The sequence below is a fragment of the Macaca fascicularis genome, chromosome 1 (assembly GCF_037993035.2).
Source record: "Macaca fascicularis isolate 582-1 chromosome 1, T2T-MFA8v1.1".
NCBI classification, from domain to species: Eukaryota; Metazoa; Chordata; class Mammalia; order Primates; family Cercopithecidae; genus Macaca; species Macaca fascicularis.
Window position 1 is genome coordinate 222,543,650 of NC_088375.1, and position 22,097 is coordinate 222,565,746.

General features: G+C 44.3%; 1 protein-coding gene across 6 annotated transcripts in view; it reads right to left on the reverse strand.

Moving 5' to 3' along the window:
- Positions 1–22,097, reverse strand: part of VPS13D (vacuolar protein sorting 13 homolog D) — a 284,031-nt gene that overhangs the window by 258,758 nt on the left and 3,176 nt on the right. For all 6 annotated transcript variants that reach the window (XR_012425938.1, XR_012425941.1, XM_045380426.2 and 3 more), the window contains exons 2-7: positions 20,816–20,988; positions 11,636–11,713; positions 9,782–9,972; positions 9,601–9,681; positions 4,945–5,061; positions 1,059–1,163 (exon numbers count right to left, since the gene is read on the reverse strand). Coding sequence is in view for 4 of the 6 variants with exons in the window: in XM_045380426.2 (XP_045236361.2) it covers positions 1,059–1,163; positions 4,945–5,061; positions 9,601–9,681; positions 9,782–9,972; positions 11,636–11,713; positions 20,816–20,912 (669 nt within the window). In the remaining 2 variants the exon portion in view is untranslated. The remainder of the gene's footprint in view (positions 1–1,058; positions 1,164–4,944; positions 5,062–9,600; positions 9,682–9,781; positions 9,973–11,635; positions 11,714–20,815; positions 20,989–22,097) is intronic.

A 22,097-nucleotide genomic window follows, 5' to 3' on the forward strand; every position in this document is an offset into this window, starting at 1 on the left:
TCATACTATATCTTAGAGACTATTACACAGTCATCATAAAGATCTTTACCTTTATTATTCATTGCTGCATATTGTTTTACTATATGGATACAGTGTTTATGTAATCGAATTAAAACAAAAACCGGCCGGGCATGGTGACTCATGCCTGTAATCCCAGCACTTTGTGAGGCCGAGGCAGGTGGATCACCTGAGGTCAGGAGTTCGAGACCAGCCTGGCCAACATGGCGAAACCCCATCTCTACTAAAAATACAAAAATTAGCCGGGCATGGTGGCATGCGCCTGTAATCCCAGCTACTCAGGACGCTAAGCCAGGAGAATCACTTAAACCCGGGAGATGGAGGTTGCAGTGAGCCAAGATCACACCACTGCACTCCAGCCCGGGCAACAGAGCGAGATGTCATCTCAAAAAAACAAAAAAGAAGAAGAAAAAAACCATCACGTACAACAGTATCCAAGCAAAAGATAACCCTGGGTGGGGGAAAAAATGAGCTATTTTCCTCCATTTCACTTAAACCACCTATAAATTATTTATAGAAGGATTAAACTGGCTGGGTGTGGTGGCTCACACCTGTAATCCCAACACTTTGGGAGGCCAAGCAGGAGGATTGCTTGAGCACAAGAGTTTAAGACCAGCCTGGACAACAGAGTGAGACCCCATCTCTACAAAAATAAATAAATAAATGATGGAAAAAATCTAGATGCATGACTATGTTACATGCACATGCAAACAGTGGAATACTATGCAGTAGTCAGAGCAATGAATTGGAAGTACAAACAGCAACATCTTAAAAACATAGCTTTAGTTGAATAAAATAAACCAAAGAAACCTACAGTCTAGCATAAATTTAAAACATACATAAAACAAAGCACTATAAATTGTTCAAAGTCACATACTTATCAAGTACCTCAAGCAAACACACTTGAGAGTGAATGGCTTTAGAGGAACAGTGGGTGGGAATGGGAATCAGATGCAGGAGACAAAAGCCTCAATGGCAGTGATCCTACGCCACTTCCCTTCCATGCTGTCTTGCAACAAAGCCCCCTGCCGAAATCATACCTGTAACTCCACCTGAGGCAAATCCCCCAGTAAAGTGCAATCGACATCCCAATAGATGCTAAACTCTGCTACGTCTAATTGCTTTTTCCGCATTAGTTTCTGTACCTAAGGTAAAAAAGACAAAGAAGAAAACAGGATGACTGTCTTTATTCGTGAATGTCATTCATTCAACAAATCATTTGTAAAAAATCATGTGTCAGGTACTTTACGTGGTGCTGTGGATATATAACTCAAACATGCTTCTGCTCTTACAGAGTTCAAAATCTAGCTAACTGGGGATACAAACATGCAAATACATAATTTTAATGACACAGAGGGAAGCAGAAGAAAAATCTATACGATGCTATGAGCAAACAAGAAAATGTCACTGTGCAGATGATTGTCGAAAGATGTAAAAGTTTCAGGCAAATGGTCAGGTAGGAGGAAAGGGCTGGGTCAACCATACAGTCCTCCCTCAGTATCCGCAGGCAGTTGGTTCCAAGAACCCCAAAGATACAAAAATCTGCAAATGCTCAAGTCTCTTAAAATGGCATAGTATTTGCATATAACCTACCCATATATCCTCCCTGTACACTTTAAATCATCTCTAGATTACTTACAATACCTCATACAATGTAAATGCTATGTAAATCATTGTTATACTGAATTTTCCTTTTTTTTTTTTTGAGATGGAGTTAAACTCTTGTTGCCCAGGTTGGAGTACAACGGCACGATCTTGGCTCACTGCAACCTCCACCTCCCGGGTTCAAGTGATTCTCCTGCCTCGGCCTCCTGAGTAGCTGGGATTACAGGCATGCGCCACCACGCCCGGCTAATTTTTTTATTTTTAATAGAGATGGGGTTTCACCATGTTTCCCAGACTGGTCTTGAATCTGTGAGCTCAGGCGATCTGCCCGCCTCGGCCTCCTGAAGTGCTGGGATTACAGGCGTGAGCCACTGCACCCAGCCAGAGGGGGAGTATTTTTGATCCTCTGTTGGTAGAATCATGGATATGGAACCTGAGGATACAGAAGGGCGACCATACAAAAGGCCTGATATCTTCAGGGAACAGTGAGTCTATCTGTGTAACTGGAACACTGGATGTATGGGGTGGGGGCAGTATTGGTACATGTGGATGAATGCATATTTGGGATGAGGAGTGAGCTAAGAGTTGAGAAAAGTAGCTTGGAATGTTACTAGGTACACTGGGTTGAATGGTGTCCTCCCTTCCCAAAAAAAAAAAAAAGTCATAACCACGCAGAAGCGTGTATGTCACCTTATTTGAAAATTATGTCTTTGCAGATGTAATCAAATTAAGAGGTCATACTGGTTTAGTGGAGGCCCTCATCTTATGGGTATTGGAGGCCCTCATCTAATGGGTACTGTCCTTACAAGAAGAAAAACGACACAGGGAGAAGGCCACGTGAAGACGGAGGCAGAGGCTGCGTGAAGCACCTGCAAGCTGAGCAACCTCAGTGACCGCCAGCAGCTAGCCAAGGAGAGATGCACGGGACAGTTTCTCCCCTCAGCCTCCAGAAGGGACTGATCTGGCCACAACCCCTTGACTTCAGACCTCTCGTCTAGAGAATAAATTTACGTTGCTTTAAGCCATCTGGTTTGTGGCAATCTGTTAGGGCTGACCTAGTTATCAAATTCATTAGGAAAGGAAGTTTATGCCACGCTAAGGTGTTTGGACTTCAGGCCTTAAGAGATGCGGAGCTGCTGAACGTTTTGATGCAGGCAGGTAACACGATCAGGTATGTGTTTCAGAAAAAGAAGTCTGGTGACGGTGTAAAGTAGGGCTTTCCCTTCAGTGTGCCAGAAAAAAATGAGTTATGAGTGCCTCAAGTATGAGCCAGTGTATGGGATCAAGTTATATCTTAGAAACATGTGGTTACTCTGAGCTGGCCACTTCCAGCCCCAAGCAGCCACAACCATTTGCCCCCGTGTACTATACAAATACTATCTTTTTACTATGTGGGTTCTGACATGGAAAACACTGGAAAGCATTGGTACAGGACAAATAGAAAGATCCTGGAGATCACAGAACAGCGTATTTCATTAGTCCAGGTAAAACCTGACAGCATCCTGCAGAGTTACGGTCATATGAGGATGGACAGGAAGAGCTATGTTTGAGATGCTTTGTAGGAAAAAGTAGCAGGACCGTGTGAATAACTAGATATGGAAATTGAAGTGTAAGAAGTGAAAGGAGGAGCACACAGCTTCTAGAGATCAGTGTGGCAGGCAGGAGCACAGGGTGAGGAGCAGGGATGGCACAGTCTTCCATAAAGGGCCAGAGAGTCAACAGCTTCGGCTCTGTTGGCCATGCAGCCTCTGCTGCAACTACAGTACTCCACTGTGGACAACACTAATGAGCACGGCTGGGACTTAAAACACCTTTATTTACAAAAACAGGTGAGAAGCCAGACTTGGCCACAGGTCATAGTTTGCCAAGCCCTAATTTAGAGTCGGTCCACCTGGGTTCAAGGCCTGGTTCCACTTTTCACTCCACCTCTTATGCTGCAGTGCCCTCAGCAGGGTTATTAGGATCACAGCAGTGGTGAAAATCAAGGCGAATTGAATGAGTTAAATCATGGAAAGTGCTAAGAACAGTGCCTGCCATATAAAAGTACTCAAAACTGTTAGTTATTATGGGTTTTTACATTCAGTAAAATGTTAGGGAATAAAGAAAAATACTTCGTTTGGGGGACAAAATGGGCAGATGGAATACACAGGATCATTCTGGTAGTTATGACAAGCTGTGGTATAACATGAAATGTATTTGATCTTTGTCCCAGGTTCCTGGCACAGAGTTCCTAAAACCCTTGGAAGTTCCTGACAGGAGTGTCATTGCTGTTCATAAAACCCTCATGATCACACCTCAGTATATGCTAATTAAGTGACTTTTGATGGGGTCCCTAGACAGCCTCAAGATGGGGCTCATCACGAAAAGATCAAGTAATTAGAGGGTTGGGCCCTTCAGTGCCACTCACTGACCTCTGGTTGGTGGCGCTGGAGATTAAGCTGCATAAAAACTTTGAACCATGAGATCTGCTAAGCTTCCAAGTTGCTGAACACTGGAGCAGGGCGTGGCCCTCTTTATCTAGATATTCACCTGTATCCTCATAGCATCCTTTGTTATAAACCAGCAAACATAAGTAAAGTGTTACCCTGAGTTCTGTGAGCCATCCTAGCAAATTACCAAACCTGAGGAGGGGAATTGTGGGAACTCCAACTTCTAGTCAGAAGCACAGGTCACAACCTGGGCCTTGTGACTCGCATCTGAAGTGGAGGGTGGTCCTATGGGACTGAGCCCTTACCTGGCGGGGTCTGCAGTAACCCACTAGTGTCAGAATTGAGTTAAACTACAGGATACCAACTTAGTATGTGATGGAGAATTGCTTGGTGTGTGGGGGAAAACCCTCACACACCTCCTGTCAAAAATGTTGTTTTTTGTGTAGCATGTGAAGAAACAGAGTGTGTTTTGAGACAAGCGGTAGTTTTAAGAAAACCACGAATATGAAGGTCAAAGGGTAGAGAATGGAGTTCAAAATGTGGAAGCCATCAGCAAATATTCCCTGGTGGTAGCTACGACTATGAAACAAAGTGAGTTTACCCAGGGAGTGTACGTAACACGAGAAGAAAATCAAACACAAAATCCTTTCTGCCTCTTAGTTTCTTTGTGCATAAAATGAAAGTGATATAACCAAAGGTCAGAGAAAATTCCCTGTTTCCCTATTTCAGCAAATTTGATTTGCTGCAAACACACAAGAGACACCCATGCCTATCACAGAAGGCAATGGAAAAGAATGTGATTCATTTACATAACACAAAATGGCAAAAGGCAGAGCCCCAAATTCCTAGAGCATGGCTTTCTTCCTGCTTTGTCATCACATTTCATACTCACAGGCTCATTCACAGCATTTTGCATGGACACATTCTTAATGCAGATGCCAAACGCAAAAGGATGGGAGGGATTGGTGACACCATCTTCAAAGCGTAAATGGACATCTTGAATTTTTAACTGCAAAGAGAAAAAAGAAAAACCAGCTGATGCACCTGCAGAATAGTGTTCCAAAGAAAAGAAGAAAGAAAAAGCATTTAAATAACTGCTGTGGGTGAAATACTATAGTTAGGGGTCAAACTGCCCTTGAGCCCTTGAGCCACTAAAGGAAACCACAGCAGGTACTTTATACAAACACATCACACACATATCCAGTATCCTGTAAGTTCCTAAGAGTGTTACAATAACTCTCTTGTTATGTTATAATATGTTATATTATGTTATAATAACTCTCTTGTGATTTTTTACCAAAAGAGCTCCAATACTTCCATTAAATCATTTCAGAAGACATCTTTAAAAAAGCAATTAAAGAAAGTAAAGCCATTGTATACAGACAATTGTTCCTCCTGCTCTGCTGATATCTTCATCTTGCCTCTATGTCCCCACATCTGGACCAAGGAAACCAGCACAGCACATAAACTTTGCATGTATGTACATATGTATGTATTTATTTCCCTTAGCCCCTCCCTGTAAGTAGGCTACAGAAAAGGCACTCTGCTTCAGTGAATTAAAAAATAACAACAGGCTGAGCACAGTGGTGCATGCCTATAATCCCAGCACTTTGGGAAGCTGAGGCAGGAATATTACCTGAACCCAAGAGTTAGAGAGACCAGCCTAGGCAACATAGCAAGACCTCACTTCTACTAAAAATTTTTTTTAAATAGCCAGGTATGATGGCACGAGTCTGGAGTCTCAGCTACTCAGGAGGCTGAGGCAGGAGGATTGTTTGAGCCCAGGAGATGGAGGCTGCAGTAAGGTAGGATGGCGCCACTGCACTCCAGCCCAGGCAACAGAGTGAGATTATGTCTTAATAATAACAATAACAGAAAGTAAAAAGACAATCCACAGAATGGGAGAAAGTATTTGCAAATCTGATAAGAATCTGGTATTCAGAATATACAGAGAGCTCTTATAACTCAACAATAAAAACATAAACTGATTGGTAAAATAGGCAAAGGATGGCTGGGCACAGTGGGTCACTCCTGTAATCCCAGCACTTCGGGACGCCGAGGAAGGTGGATCACCTGAGGTCAGGAGTTCAAGACCAGACTGGCCAACATGGTGAAACTCCGTCTCTACTGAAAACACAAAAAAATTAGCTGGGCGTGGTGGCAGGCATCTGTAGTCCCAGCTACTCGGGAGGCTGAGGCAGGAGAATGGCGTGAACCCGGGAGGCGAAGTTTGCAGTGAGCGGGGATCGCGCCACTGCACTCCAGCGTAGGCAACAGAGCAAGACTGTCTCAAAAAAAAAAAAAAAAAAAAAAAAAAAAAAAAAAAATTAGCCAGGCATGATAGCACAGGCCTGTAATCCCAGCTACTCAGGAGGCTGAGGCAGGAGAATCGCTTGAACCCGGGAGGAGGTTGCAGTGAGCCGAGATCACACCACCGCACTCCAGCCTGGGTAACAGAGAAAGACTCCATCTCAAAAACAAATAAATAAATAAATTGTGGCAAAGGATTCAAATAGACATTTCTCCAAAAAAATAGATAGACAAGGGGCCAGTAAATATATGGAAAAATATTCAGTATCCTCAGCCATTAAGAAAATGCAAATCAAAACCACAGCAAGACCATCATTTCACACCCACTAGTGCACAATCAATAATAAATGTTTGATTTTTGGTGTGTTTTTTTTTTTTTGTTACTTTTTTTCTTTATGTCCTGAATAGTGTTAGAGAAAATGTTATTTCACCATTTCTGCAGGCTTTTTTTTTTGAGATGGAGTCTCGCTTTGTTGCCCAGGCTGGAGTGCAGTGGTATGATCTTGGCTCACTGCAACCTCTGCCTCCTGGGTTCAAGTGATTCTCCTGCCTCAGCCTCCCCACAAAGGAGCTGGGAGGACAGGCACATGCCACCATATCTAGCTAATTTTGTATTTTAGGCTGGTCACGAACTCCTGACCTCAAGTGATCCGCCTGCCTTGGCCTCCCAAAGTGCTGGAATTACAGGCGTGAGCCACCGAGCCCAGCCCCATAATCAATAATAAACGTTGATGAGGAGATGGAGAAACAAAACGCTCATACATTGCTGGTGAAATCGTCAAATAGTGCAGCCTCTTTGGAAAACAGTTTGGTAGTTCCTCAAAAAGTAAACAGAGTTAACCCATCATTCGGCAATTCTACTCCAAGATATCTATCTGAGACAACTGAAAACATGTTCACCCAAAACCCTGTACACAAATGTTTACAGCAATATTATTCATAACAGCAAAAAGGAGAACCAACCCCAATGTCCAGCAACTCATGAATGAATAAACAAAATGTCACATGTCCTGAGAAACGCAAGAACTCTCAACAAGAACATTCCCTTCAAAAGAGACTTGACCAACTTTAATATGGCTTCTGGCAGCCTGAGGCCACGTCCCTGGGGACAACACAGTCCTCTATTGAGTTCCTGCCTGGTAAAGCTCAGGACTATCAAAAGAACGTACCCTTTATTCCAGCCAACACCTGACATAGGCCCCTGACCTCCCTTTCTTATAGCATATTTACTGAAAAGGGTTTATAGGTTTACAGAGCTATTCAATTGTGCCATTTCTTTGAGAGATGTGTATGTACAGGTCAGGTATCCCTCATCTGAAAGGCTTGGGACAAGAAGTGTTTTGGATTTCATTTTTGGGGGAATTTTGAAATATTTGCATTATACTTAACCAGCTGAGTATCCCAAATCCAAAAATACAAACTCCAAAATGCTCCAATGAGCATTTCCTTTGAGTATCATGTGGGCACTCAAAAAGTGTCAGACTTTGGAGGATTTCGGATTTTCGGATTTGGGACGCTCGACTTGTATCTCCTACAGCTCAGGAGTCTCTTTCTCAAGGACCTGAAAGCCATTCCTTTGAAATGTAATCATCAGGAAGGGTAGGGCCTCAATCTCCCAGTCTGAGGGAGGATCGAATCCTAACTTTGATCACTGCCAGCAGACACAGCTAGCCTAATGACATTCACAGCGACCAACGCCTTGTAATTTTTCACTTGAGTACCCACTCACTCCACCTCCCTGCACCCTCAAGCTCCCTTTAAAAGGCCCAGCTACCTCCGCACAAGTCAGCCTGGAGCTCGGCTGTCAGTAGTTACTGAGTAAAATCTGTTTTTATTGCTCTGACGTTCGGCTTTGTTTAATCTTTGACAATCCATACAATGGAATATATGATTCAGTCATAAAAAGGAATGAAGTGCTGAAACATGCTACTACACAGATGACCCTTGAAAACATCATGTCAAGTGAAAATGGCCAGGCCATATATTATATGATTCCATTTAGATGAAATGTCTAGAATAGGCAAATCTAGAGAGAAAGTAGACTAGTGATTGACAGGAGCTGAAGGAAGAGGGGAATTGGCAATGACTACTTTTTTAAATTATTATGATTTTTTTAAGATACAGGGTCTTGGTCTGTTGCCCAGACTGGGGTGCAGGGGCACTATTATAGCTAACTACAGCCTTGCAGCCCAACTCCTGGGCTCAAGTCATCCTCCTGCCCCAGCCTTCCAAGTAGCCGGGATTACAGGTACATGCCACCAAGCCCAGCTTTGGCAGTGACTACCAATTGGGATGATGAAAATGTTCTGGAATTATTTAGCGGTGACCAATGCACAACCTTGTAAATATACTAAAAAAAACACTAAATTGCACACTTTAAAAGACTGAACTTTCTGACATAAGAACTATATCTCAATAAAATTATTTAAACTAAGATAAAACAAAAATAATGACTAATCTTTTAAAATTTGTTTGTCAAAGTTCGGAAAGTTATGAAACCAAAAACCTCAGACTGTAATTTTTGGGAACATGACATACACTGAACACATTTGGCCTGTGTCACATTGGCACTGCAAGAAAATTCTAAACGTAGTAAGTATGGACAAACTCTTATAACACTCATGAAAATCAGTGGGACCCTGATCAAGTTTTTGAGGATGAAACAAAATTAAAATTGAAGTAGAAAACATGGCCAAGGCCAACAGCCCCAGTCCTGTAACTCGTCAAATTGCCACCAGATACACCAGCAAGAGGTTAGGTATCTTAGTGAGCTGTTCGCAATTTCACAACTCACTCTGTCATCAACTAGAGACGAGGCATCCTCAACCTCTCTCATTTTACAGGTGAAGAAATTGAGACCAGAGAGGTGAAGTGATTTGCCCTGAAGCCATATAGTCATCAAGGCTCAAGTAACCTGGATCCTTAGGAGATAAATCCTTTAGCAGGTGGGATTCCAACATTCAAAAAGAAAGTGCAGGAAGTGAAATGGAAGAGATGTGAAAACTCCTTCTCATGCCAGCTGAAGCAAGAAAACTCTATGTCTGCCACAGAGCGTAGGACTTGCTTTTCAGGTTTTCCCCTTGGCACAGCCCACAAAAGGGCAGACCTGAGCAGCCAGCCCCATCTACACCCTAGATCAGCTGAACCCACGAGAAACGAGAAACTAAGAAGAGAAACACATTTAAACCTGAGAAATCCCTCTCATGTTGACACTTTTATAAAAGTCAGCAGGACTTACTTCAATATTCTCCACAATCCTCGTAACTACGGAGGCGGTAACTGAATACCAATAGGACTCCCCTTTCTGCTGGCGTTCATTCTACAAAGGCAAGAGTCAGCGTTAGCCCAATCTAGTGTTCTTGCTCATCTTACACGTGTCACCACAACTGCTCTTATGGCCCAAAAGATCTCTGCCTTGCCTTCCACTTCTCCTCCAGGGCTTGAAGTAGTGCTTTCTTGCGTTCCCTTTCCAACAGCTTCTCCTTTTCATCATTGAAATCCTGTATTTTTTCCGGGGCTCCAATTAAGTGAAGGCTGGAGATGGAGATCACCCAAGGGTCCACATGGGGGCGATAAAAGGGAATCTGAAGGGTTACTTTCCCAATGAAGCCTGGAAGGAGATGGAAAGTCTCGTTCACTGTCTGTACATTTTTAATTCTTTCCGTTTTTTGGTATTTTCACAATTTTGTTTAAGGAGCATGGATTGCTGTTATTACTTTTTTTATTTATTTAAAACAACAGCCAGCAGGCTCTTGCACATGTGAAACAAGTGTTAGGAGGCTGACATCTGTAAGAACAAGGTATGATCACTTATGTAAGCTGGAAAAAGTTTGTGAAGACTTCACCACACCAACAGTAACATCCCTCCTCTAGAAAGCATCTCCTTTTCCAAGTGGAGTACATCTTACACTTCCCTATGTGTCTTTCCTCCCCGGCTCCCGCACAAGCCCACGGACACTAAACTCATGTATTGTTCATTATTCCTTGTCTGCTTGATAAGTACTAGTTGGGAGTCATCAGACCTATGATATATCCAATCTTGAACATCCCCACCACAAACTGAAACGTAGGTAACATGGCACTGGCCTTCTCTCAATAAAGAATTCTGATTCTTCATGAGAACCTGGGCTGATGAGAAAGCCAAACGGCTCGGTAGAATTGTGATACTTATTTCCCAAGTTCTTCCATTTCTAGCCAAGCCTCCTAGAATACAAGCTTTCTTTATATTCAATTTGTAAGAGTCAAGCTATGTTGCCCAGGCTGGTCTTGAACTCCTGGCCTCAAGTGATCCTCCTGCCTCAACCTCCCAAAGTGCTGGGATGCCACGTGAAAGTCACCAAGCCCAGTCCAACAATGGTATTTTTAATGACAACATCAAGTGATCAACTGTGTAATCCAGTAATAAATTCAGAAATTTAGCTGGGCTTGGTAGCACGTAGCTGTATTCAACCATTTCAACTAATAGTTGGGGAAGCTGAGGCAGGAGGATCTCTTTAGCCTGGAAGTTCAAAGCTGTAGTGAGCTATGATAACATCCCTGCATTCCAGCCTGGGTGACGAAGCAAGACCCTGTCATAAATGAATGAATGAATGAATGAATGAATGGAGACCAGGCGTGGTGGCTCACGCCTATAATCCCACCACTTTGGGAGGCCAAGGCAGGCAGATCACCTGAGGTCAGGAGTTCAAGACCAGCCTGGCCAACAAGGTGAAACCTCATCTCTACTAAAAATACAAAAAAATTAGCCGGGCGTGGTGGGGACACCTGTAGACCCAGCTGCTCTGGAGGCTGAGGCAGAAGAATTGCTTGAATCCAAGAGGCAGAAGTTGCAGTGAGCCAAGATCGCACCACGGCACTCCAGCCTGGGTGACAGAGTGAGACTCCATCTCAAAAAAAAAAAAAAAGGAAAAGAAAAAAGAAAAAGAAAAATGAAAGGGGAAAGAAAAGGAAACCCTGAATGTAGAACAGAGGTTCTCACATTTTAGGAAACATAAGAATCACCTGGAGTGCTTATTAAACACGTAGGTTCAATGACATTCCGTCAGAGATTCTGATTTAGTTGGTCTGGGGATCACCTGACCTCCCTACCACCATCACAAGGTCATCCTCATACGAGTGGCCCAAAGACCACACTCTACGACTGGCATAATCTCTAACATTTGCTATATCCTTCCTCTAACTGGTCAAATCGATACAAACTCCAGGGCTCTCAGTTTTCACACCCCAAACAATTTAAGACTCAAATTTCCTCCCCGTCCTTTAGTTCCACATACCAGCTTTGACTTCAAATGGTAATTCCAATTCTTTCAAGGCATCTTTCTTCAATGGCAAGTTTTCTAATTCAACAGCACCTAAAAATAAAAACAGCATCATGAAATATCCATTTAACAAATACAGTAGGCCACCTACTACTGTGTGTAAAGCATTGAAGGTTAAAGGGAAAGTTTTACATCTAGAACAGGCTACATCATGTGCAGGTTAAAGTTTTACATCTAGAACAGGCTATATCATGTGTAGGTTAAAGGGAAAGTTTTACATCTAGAACAGGCTATATCATGTGGAGGTTGAAGTTTTACATCTAGAACAGGCTATATCATGTGTAGTGCTACCACCAGCCCATACGCTTCATCTAAACTAATTTCCAGGCCATCTGCTCTAACATCTACATGAGAGCTGAAGCTTAGGCGCTGATGAAGAGTTATGACCAAGAGTTACATTTTCCATAACAGGCCAGATAGTAAATATTTTAGGGTTTATATGATGTCTGTTGCATATTCTCCTTTTATTTTTTTTTATGAACCTTTAAAAATTCAAAACCCATTCTTAGTCTGCAGGCCAGATCTGGCCCACTGGCCCCTTTGCTGACCCCTCACTTAGGCTAATATTTACCAGAGGAACATCAAAATCTGACTCATCTAGGATGAAATGCAGCCCCCACCCACAGACCAACTAACTCAGAATCTCTGGGATTGAAGCACAGAAATTTGCAGTTTCTAACAAGTTCCTTCCACCCTCAATCCCTCCCCAAAATGACTATAGCACATACAGTATTCAAAAGTCTATGATCTAATTAAATGAAACTGGTCTTCAAAAGGAATTATACTCTTCTCTTCTGGGAGAACTTCTTAGCACCTCTACTTACAAGTGTAATAACTGATCAGAAAGCAAAGGAAGGAACAGGACTGAGAGGTGACAATGTGCTAGCAGGCCTCAGCGTCCACTCTGGCGGTGCTTGAGGAGCCCTTCAGCCGGCCACAGCACCGTGGGAGCCCCTCTCTGGGCTGGCTGAGGCCACAGCCTCCTCACTCTGCTTGCTGGGAGGTGTGGAGGGAGAGGCGCACGCGGGAACCCAGGTGGGAACCCGGCCCAGGGCAATGAGGGGGTTAGCACCCGGGCCAGCAGCTGTGGAGGTTGCCCTGGGTCCCGCAGCAGTGCTGGCCCGCCCACCCCGCACTCAAATTCTTGCCAGGCCCTAGCTGCCTCCCCATGGGACAGGGCTCGGGACCCGCAGCCTGCAGTGTCTGAGCTCCTCCCCCTGCGGTGGGCTCCCTGGCGGCCTGAGCCTCTCCGACAGGCGCCACCCCCTGCTCCATGGCGCTGGGACAGCCCAAGGGCGGAGGAGTGCAGGCGCAGCTCCGCACTGGCAGGCAGCTCTGCCTGAAGCCTGGTGCAGGACCCACTGGGTGAAGCCAGCTGGGCTCCTGAACTGGATGGGGACTTGAAGAAATTTTATAGCTAGCCAGAGGATCGTATGTGCACCAATCAGCACTCTGTGTCTAGCTCAGGGTTTGTAAATACACCAATCAGCACTCTGTGTCTAGCTCAGGGTTTGTGAATACACCAATTGGTACTCTGTATCTAGCTAACCTAGTGGAGACTTGGAGGACTAGCACTCTGACTCTGTGTCTAGTGCAGGGATTGTAAATGCACCAATCAGCACTCTGTGTCTAGCTCAAGGTTTGTAAATGCACCAATTGGTACTCTGTATCTAGCTAACTAGCACTCTGTGACTCTGTGTCTAGCTCAAGGATTGTAAACGTACCAATCAGCACACTGTCAAAACAGACCAATCAGCTCTCTGTAAAATGGACCAATCAGCAGGATGTGGGTGGGGCCAGATAAGGCAATAAGAGCAGGCTGCCCCAGTCAGCAGTGGCGACCCGCTCAGGTCCCCTTCCACATTGTGGAAGCTTTGTTCTTTCACTCTTTGCAGTAAATCTTGCGGCTGCTCACTCTTTGGGTCTACGCTGTCTTTATGAGCTGTAACACTCACTGGGAAGGTCTGCAGCTTCACTCCTGAAGCCAGCGAGACCACGAACCCACCAGAAGGAAGAAGCTCCAGACACTGAACATCTGAAGGAACAAACTCCGGACACCCCATCTTTAAGAACTGTAACACCGTAAGGGTTCGCAGCTTCATTCTTGAAGTCAGTGAGACCAAGAACCCACCAATTCCGGACACAGGACCACCACTGAAAATTCTTTTCAGACCCAGCTTTTATGACTTAAATCCAAAAGTGAACAAACAAGAGGGCAGCTAGATCCATCACTCTCCTGGCTATGCAAGCCATTCACCCTCACATATACAGAGCCCTGCTCTGTGGGAGGCACTGTGATGGCCACTGGAAATGTAAAAAGAGAAGGCAGAGTCCCTATCCTTAAATCACTGCCATTGTTTTTATAAAATTGGGCGACACAAGGCAATTTTTGAGCAACCTAAGTCTGTCTGAGATAATACATTTTTCAAGAACAGGAAGTACAGACAACCACCATTAATTGGTAAGAAATGCAAGAGAGCCTTTTACTCCAAGTACAAAATAATGCAGAAGACGTGATTATGTTTCCCTTTAAATGACTGTTCAGGACTTCTGGGTTACTGGTTTCTAAAAAATTAAGGCCAGGTGCGGCAGCTCACACCTGTAATCCCAGCACTTTGGGAGGCTGAGGCTGGGAAATCGCTTGAGCCCAGGAGTTCAAGACCAGCCTGGGCAACACAGCAAGACCCCAACTCTACAATAAATTTTTAAAAATTAGCCAGGCATGGTAGCACGCACCTGTAGTCCCAGCTACTGGGGAGGCTGAGGCAGGAGGATCGCTTGAGCCCAGAAGGTCAAGGCTGCAGTGAGCTATAATCGCACAACTGCACTCCAGCCTTGGTAACAGAGCTAGACCCTGTCTCAAAAAGAAAAGGGGGAAAAAAAAAAGAAGAAAATTCAAATCTAGCAACTTGGCAGATTCTGAACAAATACAATCAATTTATTTTTTGATTTTTGCAGGAACATTTGTCCGCATGGGCCATGCCCCCCGACCCCACCACCATACCTTAAGACTAACGGAAAGGAAAAGTTTATAACCCCAGTGAAACAACTCCATATCCACATTTGGGAAGAAAATGAACATAAGGGGAAAAAAAATCATGAAACATTTCCCTTAGTTGAAATAGACTTAAAGGTGGCAATTAAATAGTTTCTTCTTTTGAATAGTATGATTTACACTTCGAACCGCCTTACTTTTATTTTTATTTTGAGATGGAGTCTCACTTTTGTCGCCCAGGCTAGAGTGCAATGGTGCGATCTCGGCTCACTGCAACCTCCGCCTCCTGGGTTCAAGCGATTCTCCTGTCTCAGCCTCCTGAGTAGCTGGGACTACAGGCGCCCGCCACAACACCCGGCTAATTTTCTGTATTTTTAGTAGAGATAGGGTTTCACCATATTGATCAGGCTGGTCTTGAACTCCTGACCTCAAGTGATCTACCCACCTTGGCCTCCCAAAGTGCTGGAATTACAGGCGTGATCCACTGCACCCAGCCCAAACCACCTTATTTTTCAATGCCCAAATCTGTCACAAAGGCAGGTGAGCTCTGGGCTTCCCTGGCAGCTGTACAACCCTGGGAAAGTAAAGGGAATTACAGGCAACTCACACCACAAAAAATTAAAGCTGAAGCGTGGAGGGCAAAGGAGAAGATCTAGAAAGGACAGAGAGAATGTAAAGGAAAAAATGAGAAGAAACAACAGCCTACACCAAGCCAAAAGCAAAGGAATCCGGCGAACCAGCACGGCCGTAGTTTAAGACTGAAGATTTCCTAGTCCCCACCCACTCAAATATGCACCCACGACGGGCCCTGCAGGGAAAGGTCCCTCCAAAGAGCCAAGCAGAAAAGCACCCAAAGTACTGAGTGCTTTATAAATGATAATGTTGGTCACTTACTCCAGGCAGACATTACACACTTACTCACGGATGTCTCATCCAAAAACTCCTCATCTCAGGCTAGCAAGAAATCTACTCACTAAACTGGGAGTAATTTAGAGGTTGGTCATTTCTTAGTAATTTCTAATGGCTACTGAATCCTCTTCCCTCTGCTCCAGGTTAAAGAATCAACCTAACATTCGGAGCTTATAAAAACAAAAAGGAGGGGAAATGGAAGTTTTGGGTTACAAATATATGATATGCCCCCAGGCTGAAGTTCAGACTCTGAGGTGGTACTGGCAGCCTCTACCTTCTTTTTTTTTTTTTTGAGACAGAGTCTCACTCTGTTGACCAGGCTGGAGTGCAGTGGCGCAGTCTCAGCTCGCTGCAACCTCCGCCCCCTGGGTTCAAGCGATTCTCCTGCCTCAGCCTCCCAAGTAGCTACGATTATAGGCACCTGCCACCATGCCTGGCTAATTTTTTTTATATTTTTAGTAGAAGTGGGGTTTCGCCATCTTGGCCAGGCTGGTCTTGAACTCCTGACCTCAGGTGATCCACCTGCCTCAGCCTCCCAAAGTGCTGGGATTACAGGCGTGAGCCACCTACCTTCTGGCCCCAAACCATTTCAAAAACACCCTGCAAGTTTTCAGCCTCTGCTCACAGGGTGCATTCCACCTGGAATGTGGGGACCTGCCCAGTGCCACCTATGGAAATCCTGCTAAAATCCACTCAAGACTGGGTGCAGTGGCTCACGCCTATAATCCCAGCACTTTGGGAGGCCAAGGCAGGAGGACTGCTTGAGCCCAAGTGTTCAAGGCCAGCCTTGGCAACATGGTAAAACCCTATCTCTACAAAAAAATAAAACAAATAGCTGGACCTATGGTGGTACATGCCTGTAGTCCCAGCTACTCAGGAGGCTGAAATGGAAAGATCGCTTGAGCCCAGAGAGGTTAAGGGTGCAGTGAGCTGTGATGGTGCCACTGCACTCCTGGGGTGATAGAGCAAGACCCTGTCTCCAAAAAAAAAAAAAAAGAAAAAGAAAAAGAAAAAAAAGAAAAAGAAAAAGATCCACTCAAAAAGCTATCTCCATAACCTTCCCAGAGTCCTACAGGCAGAATGGACAGCTCTCTTCCTTCACACCCCCTCATATGATGCCTGTATTTCCAGAATAACCATTTAATCTATACTTCCTTGTATTACTCTATAATTTGTCTCCCAAAGAGGTTAACAGTCCTCTAAGATCAGGGACTATAGAGGTGGAATAAGATGGGCGCGGTGGTTCATGCCCATAATCCCAGCACTTTAGGAGGCCAAGCAGGAGGATCACTTGAGCCCAGAGTTGCAGACCAGCCTAGGCAACATAGTGAAACCCTGTCTCTACGAAAAATAAAAAATTACCCAGGCATGGTGGCATGCACCTATAGTCCCAGCTACCCTGGAGGCTAAGGCAGGAGGATCGCTTGAGCCCAAAAGTTCAAGGCTGCAGTGAGCTATGATCCTACTACTGCATTCTAGCCTGGGTAACAGAGTGAGACTCTCTCTCAAAAGAAAAAAAAAAAAAAAAAAAAAAGAATAGCAGCTACCATTTAGTGTGGTCTTACTGTGTCCATGCACTTCACACACATTATCTCATTTAATCCTCACAACAATACAAATAAATAATAGTAGTTTCTCCCTGATAACTTTTATATTTTTAGTAGAGATGGGGTTTCACCATGTTGCCCAGGCTGGTCTAGAACTCCTGGCTTCAAGTGATCTGCCCACCTTGGCCTCCCAAAGTGCTGGAATTACAGGTGTGAGCCACCATGCCCAGCATCAATAAATGTTTTTGAATGACTGAACAATGAACTTTTTTTTTTTTGAAACAGGGTCTTGCTCTGTTGCCCAGGCTGGAGTGCAATGGCAAGAACACAGCTCAGTGCAGCCTCGACCTCCTAGGCTCAAGCAATCCTCCCACCTGAGCCTCCCAAGTAGCTGGAACCACAGGTGTGCACCACAACACTCAGCTAATTTTTTTTTTTTTTTTTTCAGAGAAGGGATCTCACCATGTTGCCCAGGCTAGTCTTAAACTTCTGGCCTCAGGTGATCCTCTGGCCTTGGCCTCCCGAAGTGCTAGGATTACAGGCGTGAGCCACCACACCCAGCCTCAATAAATGTTTTTGAATGACTGAACAAGCGAAAATTTTGGGGGGGAAAGGGTCTTGCTCTGTCACACAAGCTAGAGTGTAGTGGAGGGAACACAACTCCATGCAACCTCAACCTCTCCAGCTCAAGCGATCCTCCCACCTCAGCCTCCCAAGTAGCTGGGACCACAGGCACGTGTCACCACACCCAACTAATTTTTTTTTTTTTTTTTTGTAGAAAAGGGATCTCACCATGTTGCCCAGGCTAGTCTTGAACTCCTGGCTTCAGGTGATCCTCTCATGTTACTTTGTATTTTGTTTATTGTCTTTAAGTCTATCTCCATTCTTAAACAACTCATGTTACTTTGCATTTTGCTACTTTTCATATGTGGATACAATCATATATATATATACACACACACACACACACACACACACACACACACACGTATATACAATCTCTTTGAAGTCCAAACTGCCAGCCAATCCAATCACACAGTGATGACCATGAGGATGGATGATGATAGCTAACATTGTCTGAGAGCCTACAATATACCAAGAACAGCTCTAAGCTCTCTGACCCACATTAATTTCTCAGTCCTCAGAACCTCACGAGATAGTTAATATTATCTCCAATTCACAGAAAGGGAGAGTGAAGTATGAAGAAACTGAGTAACCTGCCCACGTTACTGGTAAATGGAAGAACTGTGATTCAAACACATAGTTTAGCTAAAAGAATCAATACCCTTGACCACTATTTCAGTCCCCTTTGCATCTCTCAAAGCATCTAGAACAGTAAATATCTGTAGATAGATTGAAATGACATTCTCGGCTGGGTGCAGTGGATGACGCCTGTAATCCCAGCACTCTGGGAGGCCCAGGTGGGAGGATCACTTGAGCTCAGAAGTTCGAGACCTGCCTGAGCAACATGGCGAAACCCCATCTCCACTAAAAAAAATACAAAAATTAGCTGGGCGTGGTGTTGCATGCCTGTGGTCCCAGCTACTTGGGAGGCTGAGGCAGGAGGATTGCTTGAGCCCAGAAGGTCAAGGTGGCAGTGAGGTGCAATCACGCCACTGCACTCCTGCCTGGGCGACAGAAAGAAACCCTGTGTCAAAAAACAGGAAGAACATTCTCATTCCTATCTAGTACCCTCTCTATCCCCACACACTGCTTAACTGTGTCCGAGATGAACAAGCAGATGAACCAACTTCTTTACGAAGCCATTCCCTCACTACACTTCCGTGCTCCCAAGATGTTTCTGGCCAAGCTCTGTGATGTGCTTTGGATCCATAAGCATCAGGTACCATACTAACACTAGTTATGAAAGAAAAAGTATTTTTCTATCCTGCAGAGAAATATTGTTCAAGTTCAACAGGTTCATTAAAAGCCATAAAGAATAATGTTTTTAGAAAGGAAATAAGGGCAGAAAAGCAGTTTAAGGTACCAGATAAACAGAGTTGTTGTTACAAGATATATTCTAAAACTGCTGAGCAATGTTAGTACGACTCTGTAACACATCAGATATCATCCATTTCTATTTATTCATTTCTTCGGCAAATGCTGTTGCCATATCACTCCCGACAGAACCAGCTCTTTGATAGCAGGGTCACAGTCTGCAGCTGTCTTTCTAGGCCCTGTTACCTACACCTCATACGACGTAGTTAGCTTCACAGTGGTCTGAAAACTTCAATGAGAGACCAGAGAGGTGAACTTGACACTACTATTCGCACTCTGAACGCAGCCTCTTCCCTGACAGACTGCTCACTCTCGCTTTCCACTTAGCTCCTGTTTCAGGACAAGAGGAAAACCAGAATAGGAAAGGAAAGGAAGAGAGTGGGGAGGCATAACCATGACAGCTCTGCCCATGGCCTATCACTGCCATAATCATTTGGTTAGAAAAACATGGAAAGCAACACTTTTTTTTTTTTTTTTTTTTTTTTGCAATGGAGTTTCACTCTTGTTGCCCAGGCTGGAGTGCAGTGGTGTGATCGCAGCTCACTGCAACCTCCACCTTCCGGTTTCAAGCGGTTCTCCTGCCTCAGCCTCCCGAGTAGCTGGGATTACAGGCGCCTGTCACCACGCACAGCTAATTTTTGTATTTTTAGCAGAGAGGGGTTCCATGTTCGCCAGGCTGGTCTCAAACTCCTGAACTCAGGTGATTCGCCTGCCTCGGCCTCCCAAAGTGCTGGGATTACAAGCGTGAACCACCACGCCCCGCGAAAGCAACACATTTAAAGGAACAGGTGAACCACTGGTACTCTATTCTCAGACTATGCAAACAGCTGTGTCACTGTTCTCCCTAACCTGTCCTGGTCCACTTACCAAAACTCACATCCACGAAGGTGAGGTTTCACTGTATTTGAAGTCTCCTTCCCATTTCCTATGATTTTACACACTTGCAGACTGACTTTCTTCTCTTCCTACATATGTTAAAAAGCTCCATTTTGAGTTGAGCAAAGAGAATTTAAATTAAAACAAGGAAAGGGAGAAAATGCAGCTTTCAAATTCCCATGCCAAATCCAGGACTGCATTTACCAAGTCTAGGCCTGTAAAGGGTAAAATGTCTCAAGCTTCAGGTACTTTACTATTAAGCAAGCCAAAACCTCAGAAATTCTGTTGAACACCTCACAGTAATCAATTTTAAAACTTTTATTGAGCGCCTACTATATGCCAGCAGACTAGGGACTTTAAATGTTATTCCAGTTGATCCTTATAGCAACCCTCTGGAGGTATCTCTGTCTAAAGAAACTGAGGCTTAGAATTTCAATATGAGCTATTGTTCATATAGCCAATAAATGACAAAACAGTATTTGAAGCCAAAATCAATGCTACTGTCAGTACACTGTGGTTGCCTCCATAAAGCTTCATAAAGCTAAAAAATTAACTGGGACTAAGCACAGTCACCAGTAGTATAGCTTATTTTGCTTTTTTTTTTTTTTATATTTAATAGTTCCTTAAAATCTATAACAATATAGCTATAAAGTTACTCTGTAATAATCATCAGGGTCATATGGGACCTTTTTACACACATTTAGTACAAAGCCATCTGGGCATTAAGTTTTAAGATTCTCAGTACAAAAAAAAAATACAAAAACAGAAATGCCACCTGTAAAGCTGTACCTCACCCAGAGAAATACTCACCTTTGAGAAGTGCAACTGAGAGCTGGTCGGTGTTCAGGTTATTGACATATTTCCCCAAATAGGTATTGAGAACCCAGGCTACAAGGCCTTCCAACATGACTGTATCCTCAGGAAAAGGTGTTTAGAAATCATGGATCATTCTTTATTTCTCTCTTTCATGGTCATAGAAAAATCTGTCAAAGGAAAATAATGAAAATCAACATAAAAACTGAATGATTTCCTCCTCTACCTGCCTGAAGGTAGATGAATGCAAAGAACAGGCTGGAGTGCAGCGGCACGATCTCGGCTCTCTGCAATCTCTGCCTCCCGGGTTCAAGCGATTCTTCTGCCTCAGCCTCCCCAGTAGCTGGGATGACAGGTGCCCACCACCACACCCAGCTGATTTTTTCTGTTTTTAGTAGAGATGGGGTTTCACTGTGTTGACTAGCCTGGTCCCAAACTCCTGACCTCAGGTGATCCACCCGCCTCAGCCTCCCAAAGTGCTGGGATTACAGGCGTGAGCCACTGCACCTGGCCACAGATGTTTTAAAAGATGAGGCAAGACGCTCTGTAAGATGCCCCCTTCAGTAACTGGAGGCAAAGCAAAACATCTACATTCTGATGCTGCTTCAGGGAATAGTCACTCTTAAATTTACCAAAAATTACCTACAACTCAAAGCTGTCTATCTTTTCAGTGTAACTGTCCATTGCTCACTTACGGTGATTTACCTCGGGATTAGACCACCCTGATCAGAGGTTCTCATATGGGCATAATTTAGTAATGTCCAGAGGCATTTTTGATCATGACTTAGGGGCTGCTACCAGCATCTTGTGAATAAAGACCATGGAAGCTGCTAAACCTAAAATGCACAAGACAGCTCCCACAGCAAAGAATTATCCAACCCGAATGTCAACAGAGCCAACGTTAAGAAACCTTATCCTAGATTAAGACAGAAAATGCCCTAGGAGATTGTCCAAATGAAATTCATGAAAGAGGCCGGGGGTGGTGGCTCACGCTTGGAATCCCAGCACTTTGGGAGGCCGATGCAGGTGGATCACCTGAGGTCAGGAGTTCAAAACCAACCTGGCCAACATGGTGAAACCCTGTCTCTACCAAAAATACAAAACTTAGCCAGGCATGGTGGCAGGCACCTGTAATCCCAGCTACTCGGGAGGCTGAGGCAGGAGAATCCCTTGAACCCGGGAGGCGGAGGTTGCAGTTAGCCAAGATCATACCACTACATTCCAGCCTGGGTAACAGAGTGAGACTCCATCTCAAAGAAAAAAAAAGAAAAAGAAAAAG